Genomic DNA, 19003 nt, shown 5'->3' on the forward strand with positions numbered 1-19003 from the left:
GGCAAGGGAACAGCAGTTCGCAATTGGTAGCGAGGTGCTGGAAGTGGTAAGAGAATGGCTCTACTTAGGGCAGGTAGTGGCCGCTGATCCAGATCATGAGAGGGAAATAACTAGAAGAATAAGAATGGGGTGGAGCGCATATGGCACGTTCTCTCAGATCATGAATGGCAGTTTGCCGTTATCCCTCAAGAGAAATGTATATAACAGGTGTATCTTACCGGTACTCACCTATGGGGCAGAAACGTGGAGGCTAACAAAGAGACTTCAGCTTAAGTTAAGGACAACGCAGCGAGCTATGGAAAGAGAAATGATAGGTGTGACGTTAAGATAAGAGATTGGAAGCGGGCGCAGTGGGTGAGAGAAAAAACGGACCTTAATGATATCCTAGTTGCAATGAAGAGGAAGAAGTGGGCTTGGGAGGGCATGTAATGCGAAGGCAAGATAACCGCTGGTCCTTAAGGGTAACGGAGTGTATTCCAGGAGAAGACAAACGTAGCAGGGGGCGGCATAAAGTTAGGTGGGCGGGCATACGATGGCTGCAGCGGGCAAAGTACAGGGTTAATTGGAGAGACATGGGAGAGGCCTTTTCCCTGCAGTGGGCGCAGTCAGGCTGATGCTGATAGTGATGATAATGTCCCCGTGAATGTGTCCATAAAGTTGATTATTCATAGAAACGAATATCCGGGAAAAACAAGCCAATTTATTACGAAAAGAAGTTGGTGACGAGAGTTTGCCTCTGTGCATACCGAGGAGAGCATTATTATTCAATGCAGACAAAGCTGAGCTACGTGAAGGGCGTTCTCTCGGTCACCATTGTCCCAAAGATACTGAAGCGTTTTCTGTGGAGACCCAAGCCATGGCAGCACTCTTCGATGGCTAGATTTAATCCAAGTGTTTTTTGTTTTCTTCATAAGCGCACTAAATTCGCATGTGTACTCGCCACTCTTGCTCTTCATAGAAGCATTCAGTTCCATTCTTGATGACGACGATGAATTCTTATGGCGCAAGGCCATAAGAGGTCAAAGAGCGACACAGCACAAGGTTTTTTCGTTGCACAAGGTGGGGTCAAAGACCCATTTCCCAAGTATTTCACCCTAAAGAAGCCGAGCACCAGGCCAGGGGAATCTTGTGCCCATTGTATCGCCGGTGGGCATCCGGCGGCACTGGGGACATTCAGTTCCATTCTTCCGAACTTCATGCTGGCCATTGTAAGGCTTTCGACTGGCTTCGCATCGCCTTCACTAGACAGCTTCCAAAGAATTTTCTACATATTCATGAACAGCTTGCTTGGTTGAGATGTAGGATGTTCTGGCTGTTCAGAAAGAGTGGTAGCTAGTGTACTGACACCGTCGATGTGCATCAGTGGGTCGAAGTGCAACATCACAAGATAAGCTTACAATATTGTAAATAAACAAAAAAAAACGAAGTTGTGCAGCTTGGTCTAGGCGAGTGGTTGCGTTCCTTTTTCCTCCGAGGAATGCCGCAGGTTGTTTTTAGCGTTGGTGGCGTCAGAGTTCAACTCCCTGGACGAGTGTTCGCGCCCTGCTCGTTTCCGGTGTCCCCGTATGCCTCCCTATACTAGATGTGACCGTGGCCGGGGCACAAACAGGTGCTGAGTTTACGTAGCCACGAGCTCAGTGCCAAGAGATCATCGCCGCGCGCATTCGTACCGCCTTGTTGACTTCAAAAGTGTGCCATCGGCATTCTCAGTTGACCCAAGTAACGAGCCCATCAGCCTGTATTCTCAGGTTTGTTCACCATTGCTGTAAATTTTCTGCGTGGACACGTCGACCTACGGAATGCGCTGTACGCCGCTTTAGCAGGCCACGAGACGACGTAAAAGCTTGCTGCCTTTGAATACCCGCGCCTTGTGCATTCTTGCCTGCCCTCCGCTTGTTAGGGCGGTGACTGGAGAACAGAACAGTGGAGGGGCAACCCACAAGTAGGCGTGAAGTTATCAGCAGATCAGCTCAGGTCTCCTTGACGAACCGTTAAAGGTTTCAGAGCCGCGGCCGGGCTGCAGCGGGGTGCTTTGAGGGCTCCGGATCCGTGGACCGTGCGAGTAACCCGAGAGACGCTTAGACAGCCATGCTGCTCTGTTGATACTTATGACTTGGAGGCAAGTGCTGTCTCGCTTTTCGAAGAAATTACTGAGCGCTTCTCTCGAGTTCTGCATGTAGTAGAGGGCAAAGGCGTGGTCGTAGTTTCCTGCCTAGCCGAAGGCAAGGAAGCTGTAGGCGTTCATTCTCTCCCTTTTGCTTTTGGAAGAACCGCCGCACGGGAGACAGCAGCGAACGGATTGCTCATTTGGTCCAACCACGTGACAGCTATTGTTTTTTTTTTTCGAATATTTTATATTGGTTGTACGTAAACCTAAGTTCTTGGTCTCCAGTACCGTTCTGCCTCTATCTAGCAAGCTCCCTCCCTGGTGAGGAAATTCATCGGCCACAAATCACGTCAGCCTCCGGAAAATTAAGAGTAGGGGATCGAGAGAAAAAAAAATTTACTCGTGCGCTGCGACAAAGACGAGGTTACTGCTTTGCATTGGTCGAAATGCTTACTGAAACGCAGGAGAGAGAGAGAGAGAGAGAGAAACAACTTTATTGCCATAGCTTGAGTGGATGCTTGTAGCGCGACAAAAAACAGACAAGGGACAGAAGACGAACGGGACAAGCAGCCGCCGCGGTGGCTCAGTGGCTATGGTGCTCGGCTGCTGGCCCGAAAGACGCGGGTTCGATCCCGGCCGCGGCGGTTGAATTTCTTTGGAGGAGAAATTCGAAGCCCGTGTACTGTGCGATGTCAGTGCACGTTAAAGAACCCCAGGTGGTCGAAATTTCCGGAGCCCTCCACTACGGCGTCTCTCATAGCCTTAGTCGCTTTGGGACGTTGAACCCCATAAACCAACCAACCAACGAACGGGACAAGCGCTCCCGTTCTTGTCCCGTTAGCGCTTGTCCCGTTCGTCTTCTGTCCCTTGTCTGTTTTTGTCGCGCTACAAGCATCCACTCAAGCAAAATGAACCAACTCGCCCAGCAAAAAGTGTTATTGAACTTTATTGCCATAGAGTGGCGGGATTTAGGGCAGGTGGGCTTGGTGTGGCCCCCAGGTGGGGGCGACTTCCTGGGCCCACGAAATGAGTGCCAGTTGGATGCTCTTGTCTGGCCTTCTGAGGAGTTGGTTCCATCCTTCCTCGGAGGGAGCTGGCAGTAATGTTCTAGGGGGCGGATTTCGAGCGCAACCCCAGAGGATGTGCGCCTGGGTGGCGATTTCTCCCTGGTAACAATTTTGGCAGACGGGGTCGTATTCCCCGTCTGTGATGAGTGAAAGCCTAGAATGGCTAAGGATGGAGTGTGTCTGCAACCTGCGGAGCAAGGTGGCTTGCGCTCGATTCAAGTCGGGGTGTGGAGGCGGGAACTGGCGTCTCATCTCTCTGTGGAGGTTGGTAATTTCGGCAAAGGTCTGGGGAGCCTCGGCAAGAGCGTCTGGGTCCGTGGGGCCGGCCGCCCGGTTGGTTAGTCCTCGGGCTAGTCGGTCGACCCCTTCGTTTCCAGAGTTTCCCGCGTGGGCGGGTGCCCAGACCAGGTTGGTCTTATGGTCGGGAGTGCAGCCGCGAAGGTTGCGTGCAGCGGGGTGGCAGATAACACCTGCCGAGTAATTTTGTATTGCTCTTTTGGAGTCGCTGAGGACTGTGCGGGTACGTGGGTCAGCGATGGCCAGCACGATGGCGGTTTCTTCTGCCGCTGTCGGAGAGTGAGCTACTACTGTGGCGGCGGTGACGAGAGTAGATTGTGGCGTGGTTGCACAAGCCACGTATGTGTTTGCACTTTGCCGTGCAGCATCTACGTATATTGCGTGTTCGTCGGCAAGGTGTGTGGCATCTAGTGCTTGGGCTTTCAGCTGACGGCGCGTATCATGGCGGCCAGGTAGCATGTTTTTGGGGATTGGTTTTGTAACTAGGCGGCTATAGACCCCTATCAGAATGGGCGTCGTGGGGTGGACGTCGCCTATGGGGTTGATGTTGAGACGGTCAAGTATGAGCCGCCCGTGTTTAGTGCGGGAGAGGCGGTGGATTTGGGCGGTCTTGTGTGCCTCTATGAGTTCTGTGAGCGTGTTGTAGATGCCGAGTTGGAGGAGGTGCTGTGTGCTGGCGTACTGAGGTAGCCCCAGTGCCGCTTTGTACGCTGAACGTATAATGCTGTTCACAGCTTCCTCGTCCTTCAGGCGGAGGTGATAGTAGGGGTAGGAGTAGACTATCCTGCTAATGAGGAAAGCTTGCGTGAGCCGACAGAGGTCATCCTCCTTCATACCTCTGCGGCGGGTGCTGATGCGGCGGACAAGTACAGCGTTATGAACGCCGCTGTGAGGTTCTTAGCTTTGTTATTCCATTGCCCAAAGTTTGTTTTCATGCAAAGAAGACGTAAACACACTCAGAAAGTTAGGTCCTTGCGAAAATTCTCCACGTATACATAACGAAGTCCGTACTAGCGAGGTACGACTATATATAATTCCGAACCACGATGAGGGTGAAACGCCGTGCCATGTTTGATGAATACATAGTATAGCGTTGTGCTAAAATAGGCTAGTGGGAAAACAACTCAAATGAATAAAGAAGGAATGAAGGGACGGTCTAGCCAATACCATGCGACTGACATACACGTCGAATGCATAAGCTTTGACTGATTCGGTTGCTTCGTAAGCAGCGTCACTTTTTCCCGGACCATTTGCGTTGGGAACTATTATTTAGACGCTGAACAAATATATTCCAGCTGCTACATCACGAATAGTTCACCTACCACGTGTTTTTTTCGCCACATTTTGCATTGGGCTGATCATGGTGAAAAATTCGTGGTTGGTGTCGCACAAATCTATTCACTCAATTTATTCTTTTCATTCACAGTTAGTGAATCGAATCGATTACAAAGAGGCGTTATGGAGTGCATAGGCGCGCAGTTGTCCTCTCCTTTTTAATTTCTCCGGCACCAGTCCTGTTTTTAGTTTGCGATTCTCGTGGGCATGGCTTCGTCATCATTCTTTTCTTTCCCTTTCCTTCTATCATAGGACATAGGTTGGCGAGCTGTTTTCGTAAGGATCGGCAGCACACTACACTTTTCTTCAGGTGCTTTGCAGGGGCTTCAGATGCCTTGCAGAGAAGCGAGAGGTTTCGCTCAGGTGGACTTTGACGGGCGAGCCGATGTAAAAAACGCGCATTCCAACCTATGCGCCGTTGTGGCCTACCTGTTTTCACGAGTGTAATTTAAAGAAAGTGGACATTTGTGATAAATAATAAAAAATAACAGCCAAATATACAACGAAGCCGCTTACAAATACATATAAATGAATACAACTTGGTTCTGTCGTGCCTTAATGAGAGTTATTCCTGTCGCGTGTGTCCTGCAAAATTTGTATGTTTGCTCATGATTGTGTTTTTTATCAAACCGGTAATATAACACGTATCATCAAATATCCCTCAAAAGCGACCTTAAAAAGCGGTATTAGTTGTTGTCGACATAGAAGCCATACATAAACGCTCCGAGCTCTCATGCCAGAATACCGGCTTTTCTTCTTGCGTATACTTTGGATAGTGTATGCAATGTCGGGTGCAAAAAGTGGTACGCAACATTAGAGGTTGTATGGCTTGCTGCTTTTGCGGCCATTTTCGGCATTTAGGCCAAGCTGGAGCGCCACTCATCGAAACGAGCAAAATGACTTGCCTCTGGATCAAAACGGTCTCCTTCGATCACAGTACACCACATATCTAAGGAGCCGTATAGTTGTTACCAAGCTTCTCACATGATTCTCGGTCGATAGATTTTTATTTGCCTACTCAAATTTGTTCTATTTATTTTTGATTTTTTTGAAGCCGGTATCCGACCTTGAGGTCGCTAATGGAAACCTCAACCTCAGATGCTTAGAAACACTTCTAGAAAAGCTACCAGAGCCATATCTGTTAGTCGGAGAACTCCTCTTTCTGGGGAAGTGGAGAAACTAATCCCAGAGGTCGCATTTTAGAAGATTTTATTCTGTGCAGTAATGTGTGCCTACTGAATTCAGGAAAGCCCATGTACTGCTCCCTAAAAACTGCAAAAATTAGCAGTTTAGATTTATCGTTTAGTTCACCATCACCTTTTAATGATGTTAAATGAGATCTTCTGGACAACCCACGCGGAATGGATCATTTTCCACCCATTATTATACCTGAAGAGATAACTGTACAGCAGCTGTATCCCAGCAGTAGTCACATACGAGGCAGAAACGAGGAGGCTAACGAAAAGGGTTCTGCTTATGTTAAGGACGACACAGCGAGCACTCAGGACCAATGCCACTCCGCTAGCCCCGATTACACTGTGGAGGTCGACAGGACCAACACACCGAGGTATAGCCCGCAGGCAAATCGTTTATTTGGGGTGATTCCAAAATACGATAACCGCCCTCGGTAGCGCAGGCAGCAGGAAACGGGCACGGGGAAAGCTCGATGTCACCTGGAAAAGCCGCGTTTGTCTCATGGCTCCGTCCATCCCGTCCATCCCGTCACGCGTTGTCTCATGGCTCCTTCAACTCTCTCCCCGTGGTGGGCTGCCCGTGCGGCCACCGAATACACGAGGGGGAAAGGAGGGTCGCCCACGTGACGATGTGGATGCTGCTTCCCAGCTTTCTTCTCTGCCAACCCCGAGAGAGCCGGGAGGGTAAGGGTCGCTGTAGGCCACTTGAGAGAGTTCGGCAGGATATGCGCCGCCTAGGGCGGTCGAAGGGTAGACTGGATGCTCGCAACTGTTATCCCCAACCGTTCCCAATCTAGGTCTCCGAATACCTCCAGCAACTAGGCGGTGAATAGCATTGGAAATATAGTGCCTCCCTGTCTGACATCCTTCCGTACTGCAATTTTATTGCGGTGGTTATGGAGGACACCTGCGATCCTCTAGTCAAGTGCACCCTCGGAGGGCGAAGCCCTCCTCTAAAATAAGCAAATCACGGAACATGTGCTACTCTCGCTTGCACACACTTCCTTCTCTCGACCTCATCCCCTCCGTTACTCGCATCCCCATCCCCCGAAAAATTAATTTGGGCCCACTGCTCTCTGGAGTCCCGTTGTAGTTTTTTCGGGCGCGTTCCGACTCGTCCTATAGAAACTGCCCCCTTCCATACGCCGACCTAGGACAATGCCACTTCCATTGTCTTATCGCCCTCCCAATACCTATACTTCTCTCAAAATCCACCTAGCGTGCCTGGCTGGGATCGGCACAGCTGGCCGACTAAGTAGCCCTGGGCGCTCTCCCAATGTCGTGCTGCTCTACCCTCCACCATGCTTTTCCATCCGCCACCATGATTTTCATTACAATAATTCAGCAATATGATGGTTTCCAATATTCCCTTCATAAGCTGTTCTAGTGTGAAGACAATGGCATTCTTCGGCATTGAACCCCAGTCCTCCGGCTCAGTAGCCGAACACCCTTACCACAGGGCTAAGGCAAAATGCAACAGCAGCCATGGGCTGTGCACTGTCCGGGCGCGTTAAAACGTCGGGTGGTCCAGATTATTGTGAAGATCTTCACTGCGGTGTCTTTCATAGCTCATGAGCAGTTTGGGGACGTTAAACTGAGCACAGCATGTAGCACTGTCACCTTATAAAAGCTTAAGCTGATCCAGGGGTTGCCTGGATCTTTTCTTATCTTGCCCTTAATTCCCTTACTCCCCCCCCCCCCCCCCTGGTAACAAATTTGTGCAGGTCCGTGCTGTACCCGAGCGCGGGGCTGGATGACCGGAGGAACAGGAGAAGTTGTCCACGTTGCTGCGCCTGAAGCCTTGGGCGGCAGAGCTCACCGTCTCCGAGAACCTGCACACGGTGAGCACATCGCGCAATTCAGCCAAAGCTAAAATGCTGCGGAACCATCTAAATGCATAGTCCGCAGGAGCAGGACTAAGGAAAGCGAACTTTTTTTGGATGTCTAGAGTATATGAACTCCCCTTACAGTCACAGTTGTATTGTGGCCATGATGTTCATGAATTATAAAAGATCAGTTGCGTTTGGTATATTTGAAGGACTGGTCATGCTTGCAGTCTTGCTTTACATGTTGTTTGGCACCTGTGCACTGCTGCAAGCGCGCTATAGTAGAAGATATACGCGCAGTGCAAAAGCAAGGAGGTGACACATCAGGGAAAAAAAAAAGGCGAGGATCCGTGTGCGAAACTACATATACATGAACTACGCGGACGACTGGGTGCTGTGTGAGTATTTGGAACCCCGGGGCCTGCTGAACTAGTTGCAAGTGAAATTAGTGATGACACATTGGAATGATGCGTGAGTCACGGATACGCTGCGAAAATGCTGAGAATGATTGAGTAATTGGGTGCGATGTCAGGCGTCACTGCAATTCAGCAGTGACGCCGTATGGCTGCTATTTAGTAATTACTTCCTTATTATAAATTTACTTCACCGTGGGGGATTTCCCTAAACATCGCACTACTCCTGTCTTCTAAGGTCCCTATAGTGGCATGCTAATTGATCGCATGTATAAAAAGAGAAAAAAAATCCAGAAACAGAAAAGAACAAAGAAAATACCTGAAGAGAACCGTAGCAGGCACCGGGCTAACCGTGACGAAAGTTGACAATGGGCTACAGTTTCAAACCCCCATAACGAATTTGCGCAGGTCACGACTGTAGGCAGACACGTGGTTGGATGACTGGAGGTGCAGGACACGTTTTCTACGTACACGAGAATCTTTGGACGGCAGAGCTCACCGTCTCCGAGGACCGGCACACGGTGAGCACGTCACTTATTGCATTCCGTGCGACAATGCCGCAGCGTCAACGAGATGGTCTGTAGAAGCAGCAGGATTGTGGAAATTGCAAACTTGACTTGGCTGCACAAAGTACCTGCGCTCCCCACACTCCCACAGTTGTGTTGTAGCCAGGGTGTTTATAATATATCTCAAGGCAATGATGTCCATGGTAGAGAGAGGGTGCGGTAGATGGTCCTTGGCGATCACAAAATGAACAAGGGAGGGGAAACCTCAGTTTGCTAGAGCCAACGTTTCGACAAGGGGACTTGTCTTGATGTTCGGTATATGAACGGACCAATCATGCTCGTCAGTGGGAATTTCGAACTGCATTTTCTATGACTGCTCAACTGTGAGCATTATGGAGTAGTAGTATAAACTTCATTCCGCAAAATGGGACGGGGTTTAGGGGTTGGGGTCTTGAGCAGCAGGTGGTGTTCCTAGGTACAGGGTCCCATTGGTTCTTGCTGCCTCCTCGGCCCGCTCAACCAGCTCAAGCTGATCTTGCGGGTCGGAGCTGGACAGAAGCTCCTCCCGCTGCTCGACTGAAGGGTTTGTAATTTTGGGCTCTATCGGGCTCGCCCGACAGCCCAATGTGGAATGGTAGAGGGTGGCTATCTCTCCGCACCACACGCATTCTGGAGTGTATTGCGAAACACAAGGCGCCATGATGTGAGGAGAAAGAGGCCTAGCTTCTCTTTCGAGGGTGACAGCGCCCGAGCAGTTACTTTTGTGAGACAGGATGAACATCATAATCAGAGAGGGGGGGGTGGGGGGTGGAAAGGAACGCGGATTTCGCGCGGACTGTTGACGACGCGCAGAGACATTGCAGAATCGTTTGGAGATAGCGACGGCCCCACGGAAACGTTTTCCCTTACAATCAGGCTCATCCTTGCATTGATTCCGCGGAACAAGAATTCCTTGCTGCTGGAGGCTAAAAAAAAAATAATGTGGCTTGTAACCGCTTATGAAGTGAATGAACGTAATGGCCTCATTATACGCGGAAAGCTTACAAGAAGGTTAGGCCCTAGCGTCCAATGGTGGCCATCAGGGTGGTTCCTGGTATCGTGTTCTCCCCGCCTTTTCGGTCGGGTTTTGCACGTTGTTCGGCGGCTGCCGGCATGGTTCACTGGAACAAATTATTCGCTTGGTCGCTTTGGGGACCATAGACGAAGACACGTACAAACTGCGAAAACGAAGTGCCCACAGTAATTTTTAACTGGCTAGCGAAGCAGCACTTACCACCAATTCGCTCTGCACTGTTTAGTTCACACGCTTCTACTGCAAAATTACAAGACATCAACATGACGAAAGCCGGCGCTGTGGCCGCTGGGCCCAAAAGACGCTGGTTCGATCCCGCGGCGATCACGTTTCCACGGAGGCGACATGCTAGAGGCCCATGTGCTGTGCGATGTCAGTGCACGTTAAAGAACCTCAGGCGATTAAAACCTTCGGAGACATTAACTAAGGCATAGCCCATATCGTGAACATGAAGACAGGAGGGACTCCGACTTATAACTTTGTTTAATGAAGGTACAGTCGGGGACAAAAGTCTCCGGACCACGTGTTCCTCTAACGAAGCCGATAGCTTTGCTAATAGTCGGCGGCTGGGGACCACCCTTGTGGAGGCAAAAGTTAAATTTTTGTTCTTTCATCTCCACAAGTGCGGTCTCCAGCTGCTGTCTGATAGTAGAGCTATAAGCTTTGTTTGAGGAACACGTGGTCCGGAGACTTTTGTCCCCGACTGTACTTTTATATTTCTATATCGATCGGCACACTGCTGCAGGTACCGAGGAAGGCCACAGCAAGGACACGTGGACAAGACATGCGAAAGATACCACGCACGCTTTTTTTTTTTTACTGGACGTTTTGTTTCATAAACGTTCATGAAACAAAACGTCCAGTATAAAAAAAAAAGTCTGTGTGGTTGCTGCGGGCTTCTGCGGTACCTGCAGCAGCGTGCACCCTCCTCTTGCGCTTCGCTTTTTTTTTACCCAAACAACTTATATGGTTCCAAAATTTCCTTGGCCCACCTTTAGCTGCGCGATCAGGGGATTACTTTATTTTACTCTGGACCAGGACCTATACAAGCAGTTTCTATCATCGATAAGATTCCCATTTTCGGTCTATTCCTTCCTCTCTGTTTCCCTGAAGCCACCCGTAGTTGTTCAATGACCTCCTTAAATTCCTTATTGCGTCAGCCTCGTGGTTTCCTTTTCCTTCCCAGCGGTTTGTAACTTTGCTTGTTCCATTTCCATACTGCTGAGTAGTTCTAATTACAATCCCACTTTTCCATGGGGCGTTAATCTTATGCTTTCTCTACGCCTGCTGCTATTAGCGCTATTTGTTGGACGTTGAATTTTGCTTTCGTTTTTTTTTTGTGTTTTATACATTTCTCTTTTGATCAGGGCACGCATATGCAGAATAATACATCTATGATCACATCCTAGGCTATACTCTCCCTCCTCGTCTATTTACATTTTGGAAAGCTTGCTGTACAGGGTGTTTCACGTAACTTGAACCAGTGATTAAAAAAAGTGGTGAATCGGATTTGGGTGCAACCAAAGACATATTGTTTCCCGTCGTGTGGCGCTCCTCAGTGTATCTTTAAAATTCTGTTTAATTAGTTAAGCATCAAATTAAGCAAGTTTCCTAATACTCACTTTAGAGGCACGTGCGTTCTGTTAAGTGTGTAGAGGGGGTTTAGAACGAATCGATTCAGTTTTTTGTAGCCTGACTACGCCAACTGCTGGGCAAAGACCTCTCCCGTGTCTCTCTATCTAATAACCCTTTCTTTTTGCCAGCTGCGGCACCCGTATCCCTCCTTTTCAACATCGCCATGATGCACCTGCCCGGCCGACTGGCTCAGGTGGATGGCATAAAACACGCACTCTACGCAGACGACATTACAATCTGGACCACCGAGGGGAGCCTTGGGGAGATGGAGGACCGCCTTCAGCAGGCCGCCTCCATAGTCGAAGCATATGCTGCCGACTGTGGTCTCCAATGTGCTCCCGCCAAATCAGAGCTTCTACACGTCAGGACAAACCACAAGGACAACACGTCTCTACACATATCTCTGTCGGGCGGTCCCATCAGAGAAGTGGCGGAGCTCCGGATCCTGGGTCTGTTCATCAATAACAAACTTAGGCCGGACTCTACTATAGCGAAACTCAAGAGCATAGGTGAACAGGTAGGGCGCATGATCCGCCGTGTTTCCAACAAGCGGGGTGGTCTGCGGGGCAGGGACGCGCTACGGCTCGCCTATGCCTTCGTGACCAGCCGGATCCTCTACGCCGTGCCGTACCTACGCACCACCAAACAACAAGACGAGCGCATTGACGCCATCATCAGGAAGGCAACAAAGCGAGCACTGGACCTCCCGGTGGCTACCTCCAACGCCAAACTGAAGGCGTTGGGAGTGGTAAACTCCTATCAGGAGTTGCGGGAGGCCCACCTCGTGAACCAATATACGCGGCTATCGCAGACGGTGCCTGGGCGCCGCCTGCTAAACCGCTTACACATCCAACACACATGCATACCAGAGGGGACGGAGAACATCCCGGTGCTGTGGCGCCACATGCTCTTGGTCGCTCCGCTCCCGCGTAACATGGACATGGCTTCACATGAAGGCAGACGACAAGCGCGGGTTCGCACGCTTGAGAGGAAATATGGCTATAAAGAGGGCGTCTATTACGTTGACATCACAGGGCCGTCGCCCGCGGGATTCTTCACGGCTGCCGTAGTCCACCGGGGAATGAATGTCGATGGGCTATCTTTTCGGGCCCCAAATTCAACACGAGCGGAGGAAGTCGCAATAGCTCTCGCTGCCGCCGATCCAAAATCGAAAACGGTTATCACAGACTCTCGCCGGGCCTGTGAACATTATCTTGCAGGCGAAATATCACCTCTTGCCTCGCAAATTCTAAGACGCGCTCTCGCCGATCCAACTCGCACAAAAGTGATCTGGGCTCCTGGCCACCAGGGTCTACGAGGCAATGAGGCCGCTGATGCGGCCGCCCGAGTGCTCACACACCGGGCTCCTCATCCTAGCTCTCATGGCTCAGAAGCTCATAAACCGCTTCTGCGGTTCCGCGAAATCCTAATTTATTATTGCGACAGCCACCGTCTCTACCCGGCACCTGCCAAGGGGTTGAGTAAGGCGGAGGAGCGAACTCTGCGGCGCCTGCAGACAGGAACCCTTCTCTGTCCTGCAATAGTAAAACACTTCGATCCGAACACAGATGGGCGCTGCCCGCACTGTGGAGAGATCTGCGATATCTTTCACATGGTGTGGGCATGTACTCAGAATCCTCACCTTCCCCCCTCCCCCACCCCCACCCGAGAGGCATGGGAGACTGCCCTCCTCAACTGCTCCACATTGGAGTCCCAAAGGGCTCTGGTCAAGCGGGCGCGAGACGGGGCCTCGTCATGCGATGTCCCGGACTAAGGATACCGACCATGCAGCAGGTTTTTTTTTTTTTTAACCCTCAAGCTCTCTTTGATTAAAGTTTTTCACCACCACCGCAATCTTCTTAATCTCATCCTCTCACCCAACTTTATGCCCCCCCCCCCTCCCCCCCTACTACGTTTGCCTTCTCTTGGAATCCGCTCCGTTACCCTGAAAGATCAGTGGTTATCTTGCCTTCGCATTACATTCCCTGAAAATGAAAATTGGTTTTGAGGAAAGGAAATGACGCAGTAATTGTCGCACATATCTCGGTGGACACCCTAACCGCGCCGTAGGGAAAGGGATAAAGGAGGGAGTGAAAAAAGAAAGGGGGTGGTGGTGGTGAAAAGCATTTATTCGGCTATATTGTAAGCAATTTATTCGCCTTCGTCGTCGTCGCCTCTCTGGCTGCGACTTCATTCTCTTTCACCTGATGATTCCCATCGTCATCGCTTGAGGCTGTTCGCTTGGAAGACGTCTCTGGCGAAAGGGCTGGAATAAACGTCTTACGTGAAGTCTTCCCTTACAATATTTACAGAGAGGTGCTTGCCCCTGAGAGGCCCCTAGTGGGTCTCGCCCCTTGCAATACTTGGCGGACTCCCTCATTCCGGGATCTCGTTGGTCATGACCACTGCGCACGTCCTCCGAACCAGGCCCTGTTGGGCGGATAGTTCCTGGCACCCGGGCAGGGCCGCCCCCCAGTCCTCGCGGGTAGGGGAAGGGGTAATGGGGGGGAGAGAAGGATTTTTCATGCATGCCCAAACCATGTGGAAGGTGTCGGCCACCTCCTCACAAAATGAGCAGCGGCCTTCCAAAAAGGATTAAAGCGCTTGAGAACCGCCGGACACAGCAGGGTGTTTTTAATGTTTGTAAAGAGCCTGAGGAGAGTTCGTTCGCCAGCTTTGCCCAGTCCCTTCATAGGAACCGGGTAGCGCCGGCGTGCAGCACGTTAGTGCTCAGCAAAGTCTTGAGAAGAAATAAGAGGGCTGTGATCTGGGTTAAGGTCCTCCGAAGGAATGCCTGGTGCCCGGTGAGTGAGTGCGCGGGCTACCTCATGGGCGGCTTCGTTACATGGCATGCCTTGGTGGCCGGGGACCCATATGATTGAGCGATGAGTTGGATCGCCGTCGCGAGTACTATGGTGAAGAATTTGGTAGAAGAAAGGAAGAGGGGCCGTCGTGGCGGTGGCGAAAAACATTTATCAACAATTAAACAATTACAGAGATGTGATTGGGGTAGGGCCCTATTGGCACCTTCCCCTCACAATACTAGGTGAAGCCCCTATTCCGTAATCGCATTGGCAAGCAACGCCATCCTCGTCCGTTGAACCGAGACCTTTTTTGGGTCTTGAGGTCTTGACAGCCGAACAGGACCGCCTCCCAGTCCTCTCTGGTGGGGTTGAGGCGGGGGGGGGGGGGGGGGGGGGATAGATGGGCTCTCCCAAACCATGCGGGAGGTGTCAACCACCTCCCCACAGAGCTGGCACGCGCCGTCAAAGGATGTGTTGAAATACTTAAGCCCCGCCGGGCACAGTACAGTGTTAGAGTTTTGATGAGGAGGCGCTCGTCAGCGCGTCCAGTCTCTTATAAGGGGTCGGGTAGTGCCGGTGCTCCTCCTTGTAGTAATCGGTGATTTGTTTGAATGTAAGGGCCAGATTATCTGATTCGGAGTAGGCTTCCAAGGACAGGGAGATAGCCCGGGGAGAGAGTGCGCGAGCGGCCTGATCGACCTGTTCGTTTCCCTGGAGTCCCTGGTGACCGTATGCCCAAATCAGGTTGTGTGAAGCTGGATCTTCGCATCGGCAGCTAAATTGCAGTATGCGCCAGGCAAGGGAGGGCCACTGAGCCACCGCGGCTCCGCTTAGGCCCCATTTATTCCTCTTGATTTCATCTACGATGTCCTTTGCCAGTTGCGGCCACCGTATCCCCGCAAGCTTCTTAATCTCATCCGCCCACCTAACTTTCTGCCGCCCCCTGCTACGTTTGCCTTCTCTTGGAATCCACTCCGTTACCCTTAAAGGGCACCTTGTGTAACGAGGTGTTGGTGCTTGGCGCCACCACGGACCCTTAGTCCCCATACCGAAGCTGTCATCCGTACCGTGGCGATAGGTTGAAAGGTGGAGGGAAGAAACCTTGAACGGTGGCGGTCGAGGAAGTGGTCAATCCTCGGCCGATGGGCTCCTCGTCTGTCTACCAGGCGGGGAGTCCCGGGACCTTCCTCTGTGTATAAGGGTGAATCAGAGGCGACAAAGTATCAGGAACCCTTAGTTTATACATGCCGTATGGAAAAATCTGCAAAAAAATCTGATCGACCCCCGAAAAGGGGTCGCACCGATGTGAAGAAACTGAGTCCACAGAAGCCAGAAACGTTTGCGAAGTTTTTTATGCTGCACTCAAACACTAATGTACCGGTAGCCAACCTATCTGCATTTGTCATCGCCAACACCCTAAAAAGTTGTGTAGGCAAAGACTACAAAGCAAAAAAGCAACGAACCGGAGACCTCCTTGTAGAAATAAACACAAAAGAACAGAGCACCAAACTGATGTCATTACAGAATCTTGGAGAAATGAGCATACAGGTAACCCCGTACCGCACCCTGAACCACTCAAAGGGCGTCATATCTGAATATGAACTCCTACAGAGTACCGATGCGGAAATGGAAGAACTAGCCGAACAGGGAGTAATAGCAGCCCGACGAATAACCATCCGGAGAAACAATGCTGAAATCAAGACCAAACATATTGTACTAACTTTCAATAGCACAACTCTGCCTGACTCCATCCATGCCGCATACCTCCATTGTAAAGTCCGCCCATACATACCGAATCCGAGACGATGTTTCAAGTGCCAGCGCTTTGGACACAGCATGTTGGCCTGCCGAGGCAAACCCACTTGTGTCACATGCGCAGAAGACGCACATACAGAAGAAAGATGCGAACGCACACCAAAGTGTATCAACTGCAATGGCGCACATGGCGCGTACTCCAGGTCGTGCCCAGTCTGGAAAACAGAAAAACAAATCATAACTTTGAAGACCACAGAAAACCTGTCCTACCTTGAAGCAAAAAAACGCGTCTCTTTCCAACAGAAAGGGACATACTCTGAAGCGGTGACGCGGGGACCGCCGCCGCCTTCAGTTTCTGTCGGCACACAGGTCGATCCGAAGGACCTGGGGACGACAACCAAGTCCCCACCACAGAAGTCGGTGACACAGTCCACAGGGCTGAAAATTTCGCGGGAAGACCACGCGATCCTCGCCGGAGGCCCTCAGGCCCCACTTTCAGCAGCGGCATCCTCGGCGACAGACACCCAGAACAGCTCTGCTAAACTGGACCTGTTGCCCCACCCCTCTAAGAAGGCAACTGCTGACCCAAGAGACTCTGCCCCTGGAGCAGAGCATGATTCACTATTGCCAACAAAAAAGACGAATGCGAAGGCCACGGGCCATCGCAAACAAGAAACATCCTCCACGTCCACCGTGGAGGAGATGGATGTCAGCGAAAGTCCGCTGACATCTAAAACACACGTATCCGCGGATTCTCCGCGGAAATCCGGCGCCACGAAAGGGGCGATGGATACAACTCCTGGTTCGCCACCGCTGCAGCGGCGGCGAGACTCCCTAGAGAAAAAAGGGAAACCACGAATCACTGCCCCTGAGAAGAAGTAACTTTCCCCAATCCCCAACTTATCACAATGGCGTATCTAATACAATGGAACTGTAGAGGTCTACACAGAAACTACACAGACATAACCGATACGCTCAAAACAATGGCACCTACAGCTGTGTGCCTGCAAGAAACGAACCTTGGGCCACAGCACACAAACATCTTAAAAAGTATAATATTTTCCGGAGAGACCGAGTACAAGCTAGCCGACTCTCAGGAGGCGTCGCTATCATAACGCAAAGCGATGTCCCTGCAAGAGAGGTATCATTAAAGACGAACTTAGAAGCGGTCGCAGTAAACATCATTAGCCATAAAACAATAACAATATGCTCTGTGTACATACCACCACACAACACAATAGCCATGCATGACATAGAAGAACTTCTGGAACAGTTGCCAGAGCCATATGTAATAATAGGGGATTTTAACGCACACTCCTCATTCTGGGGAAGTGAGCATACTGATTCCAGGGGTCAGCTCATCGAGGATTTTATTCTTTCGAATAACATATGTTTAATGAATACGGGAAAAGCCACGTACTGCTGCCCCAGCTCTGGAAAAATGACCTGCCTCGATTTAGCATTTGCATCACCATCTGTTTTTAATGATTTTATTTGGGATGTTTTAGATGACTCCCGGGGAAGTGATCACTTACCTACGATTTTAAAACTAACATCAGCTACATTCGTCCTCCCTACGAAGCCACGGCGATGGAAAATTCACCTCGCCGATTGGGCACTTTTCAGAACGAAGGCCACACTAGAAAAAGAATATGCCGAAACCCTTACTATAGAAGAACTAAATGAAAAATTTGTCACATGCTTAATATCTGCAGCAATAGAAGCCATCCCACAAACATCTGAAATTTCACGAAAAACACATAAAGTTTGGTGGTCAATGAATGCTCAATGGCTAAAAAGCAGCAAAACAAGGCTTGGGGCAACCTTCGCAGATATCCCACTGCAGGAAACTTGCTCATCTTCAAAAGGGCTAGAGCCAAAGCACGATACATTAGACGCAGCGCAGAAAGGGCATCATGGCAAGAGTACATATCCTCCATAAACAGCTCAATATCATCAAAGAAAATGTGGGAGCAGGTGCGGAAATTCACAGGAAATATTACTCCGTTCACATTTCCAATGCTAAGAACACCCGGTACTCAAACAACATTAGAAGAGCAGGCCAACATATTGGGTGAGCATTTTTCCACAGTTTCAAGCACATCCAACTACACACACACATTTCAAAAGCACAAAACAATAGTAGAAAAACAAAGCCTGCCCTTTGGAACATATGCATACATGAAGACTACAATCAGCTTATTACCATGCAGGAACTAAACACAGTACTAACATCCGGTAAAATGACAGCACCAGGCCCAGACAATATACATTATGCCATGCTTGCTCACCTCTCTGAGGCTGCCATAGAGGCTCTCCTAAAATTTTTCAATAAAATATGGATGAGTGGAGAAATCCCCCAAGCATGGAAAGAAGCAATCATAGTACCCTTTCTAAAACCTGGCAAACCACAAACTAGTCCCACCAGTTACAGGCCAATAGCACTAACTAGCTGTATAGCAAAATCATTCGAAAGCATTCTAAACATCAGACTAACCTTCATACTTCAGTCCCCGCAACTTTTAGATATACACCAGTGCGGTTTTAAAAAGACATGTTCCACAACCGATCACCTTGTACGCTTTGAGAACACAGTCCGGGAAGCGTTCATCCACAGCCAACACTGTATCGGAGTCTTCTTTGATCTGGAGAAGGCTTACGATACCACGTGGAGGTTCGGTATCCTCCGTGACCTAGCGGACCTAGGTATCCGCGGCAGGATGCTGAGCTGTTTGAGCGACTTCCTGACCAATCGAACGTTCAGAGTCCGCCTAGGCGCAACCTTCTCCAAGACTTTTATCCAAGAAACAGGAGTGCCCCAAGGGTGCATCCTCAGCACGACCTTATTTGTCATCAAAATGAACTCCATAGGAAAAGTAATCCCAAAATCGATAATGTACTCAGTTTACGTAGACGACCTCCAAATAGCATGCACGTCTTCCAGCATACCTACCTGTGAGCGGCAAATACAAATAACAATAAATAAACTGGCT

The 19003-nt window shown here is 50.1% G+C and overlaps 1 protein-coding gene across 2 annotated transcripts in view; it reads left to right on the forward strand.

Annotated features, from left to right (window-relative positions):
• LOC149358329 (uncharacterized) overlaps window positions 1-19003 on the forward strand; it is a 63938-nt gene that overhangs the window by 19675 nt on the left and 25260 nt on the right. The window contains exons 2-3 of one of the 2 annotated variants that reach the window (XM_089570384.1): window positions 7724-7840; window positions 8647-8759. In XM_089570384.1, the coding sequence (XP_089426510.1) occupies window positions 7724-7840; window positions 8647-8759 (230 nt within the window). Of the gene's footprint in view, window positions 1-7723; window positions 7841-8646; window positions 8913-19003 lie in introns of those variants that run through there. The other variant, XM_089570383.1, reaches the window with a different exon arrangement.

The sequence above is a fragment of the Amblyomma mixtum genome, chromosome 2, assembly GCF_055824585.1.
Source record: "Amblyomma mixtum isolate Tamu chromosome 2, ASM5582458v1, whole genome shotgun sequence".
NCBI classification, from domain to species: domain Eukaryota; kingdom Metazoa; phylum Arthropoda; class Arachnida; order Ixodida; family Ixodidae; genus Amblyomma; species Amblyomma mixtum.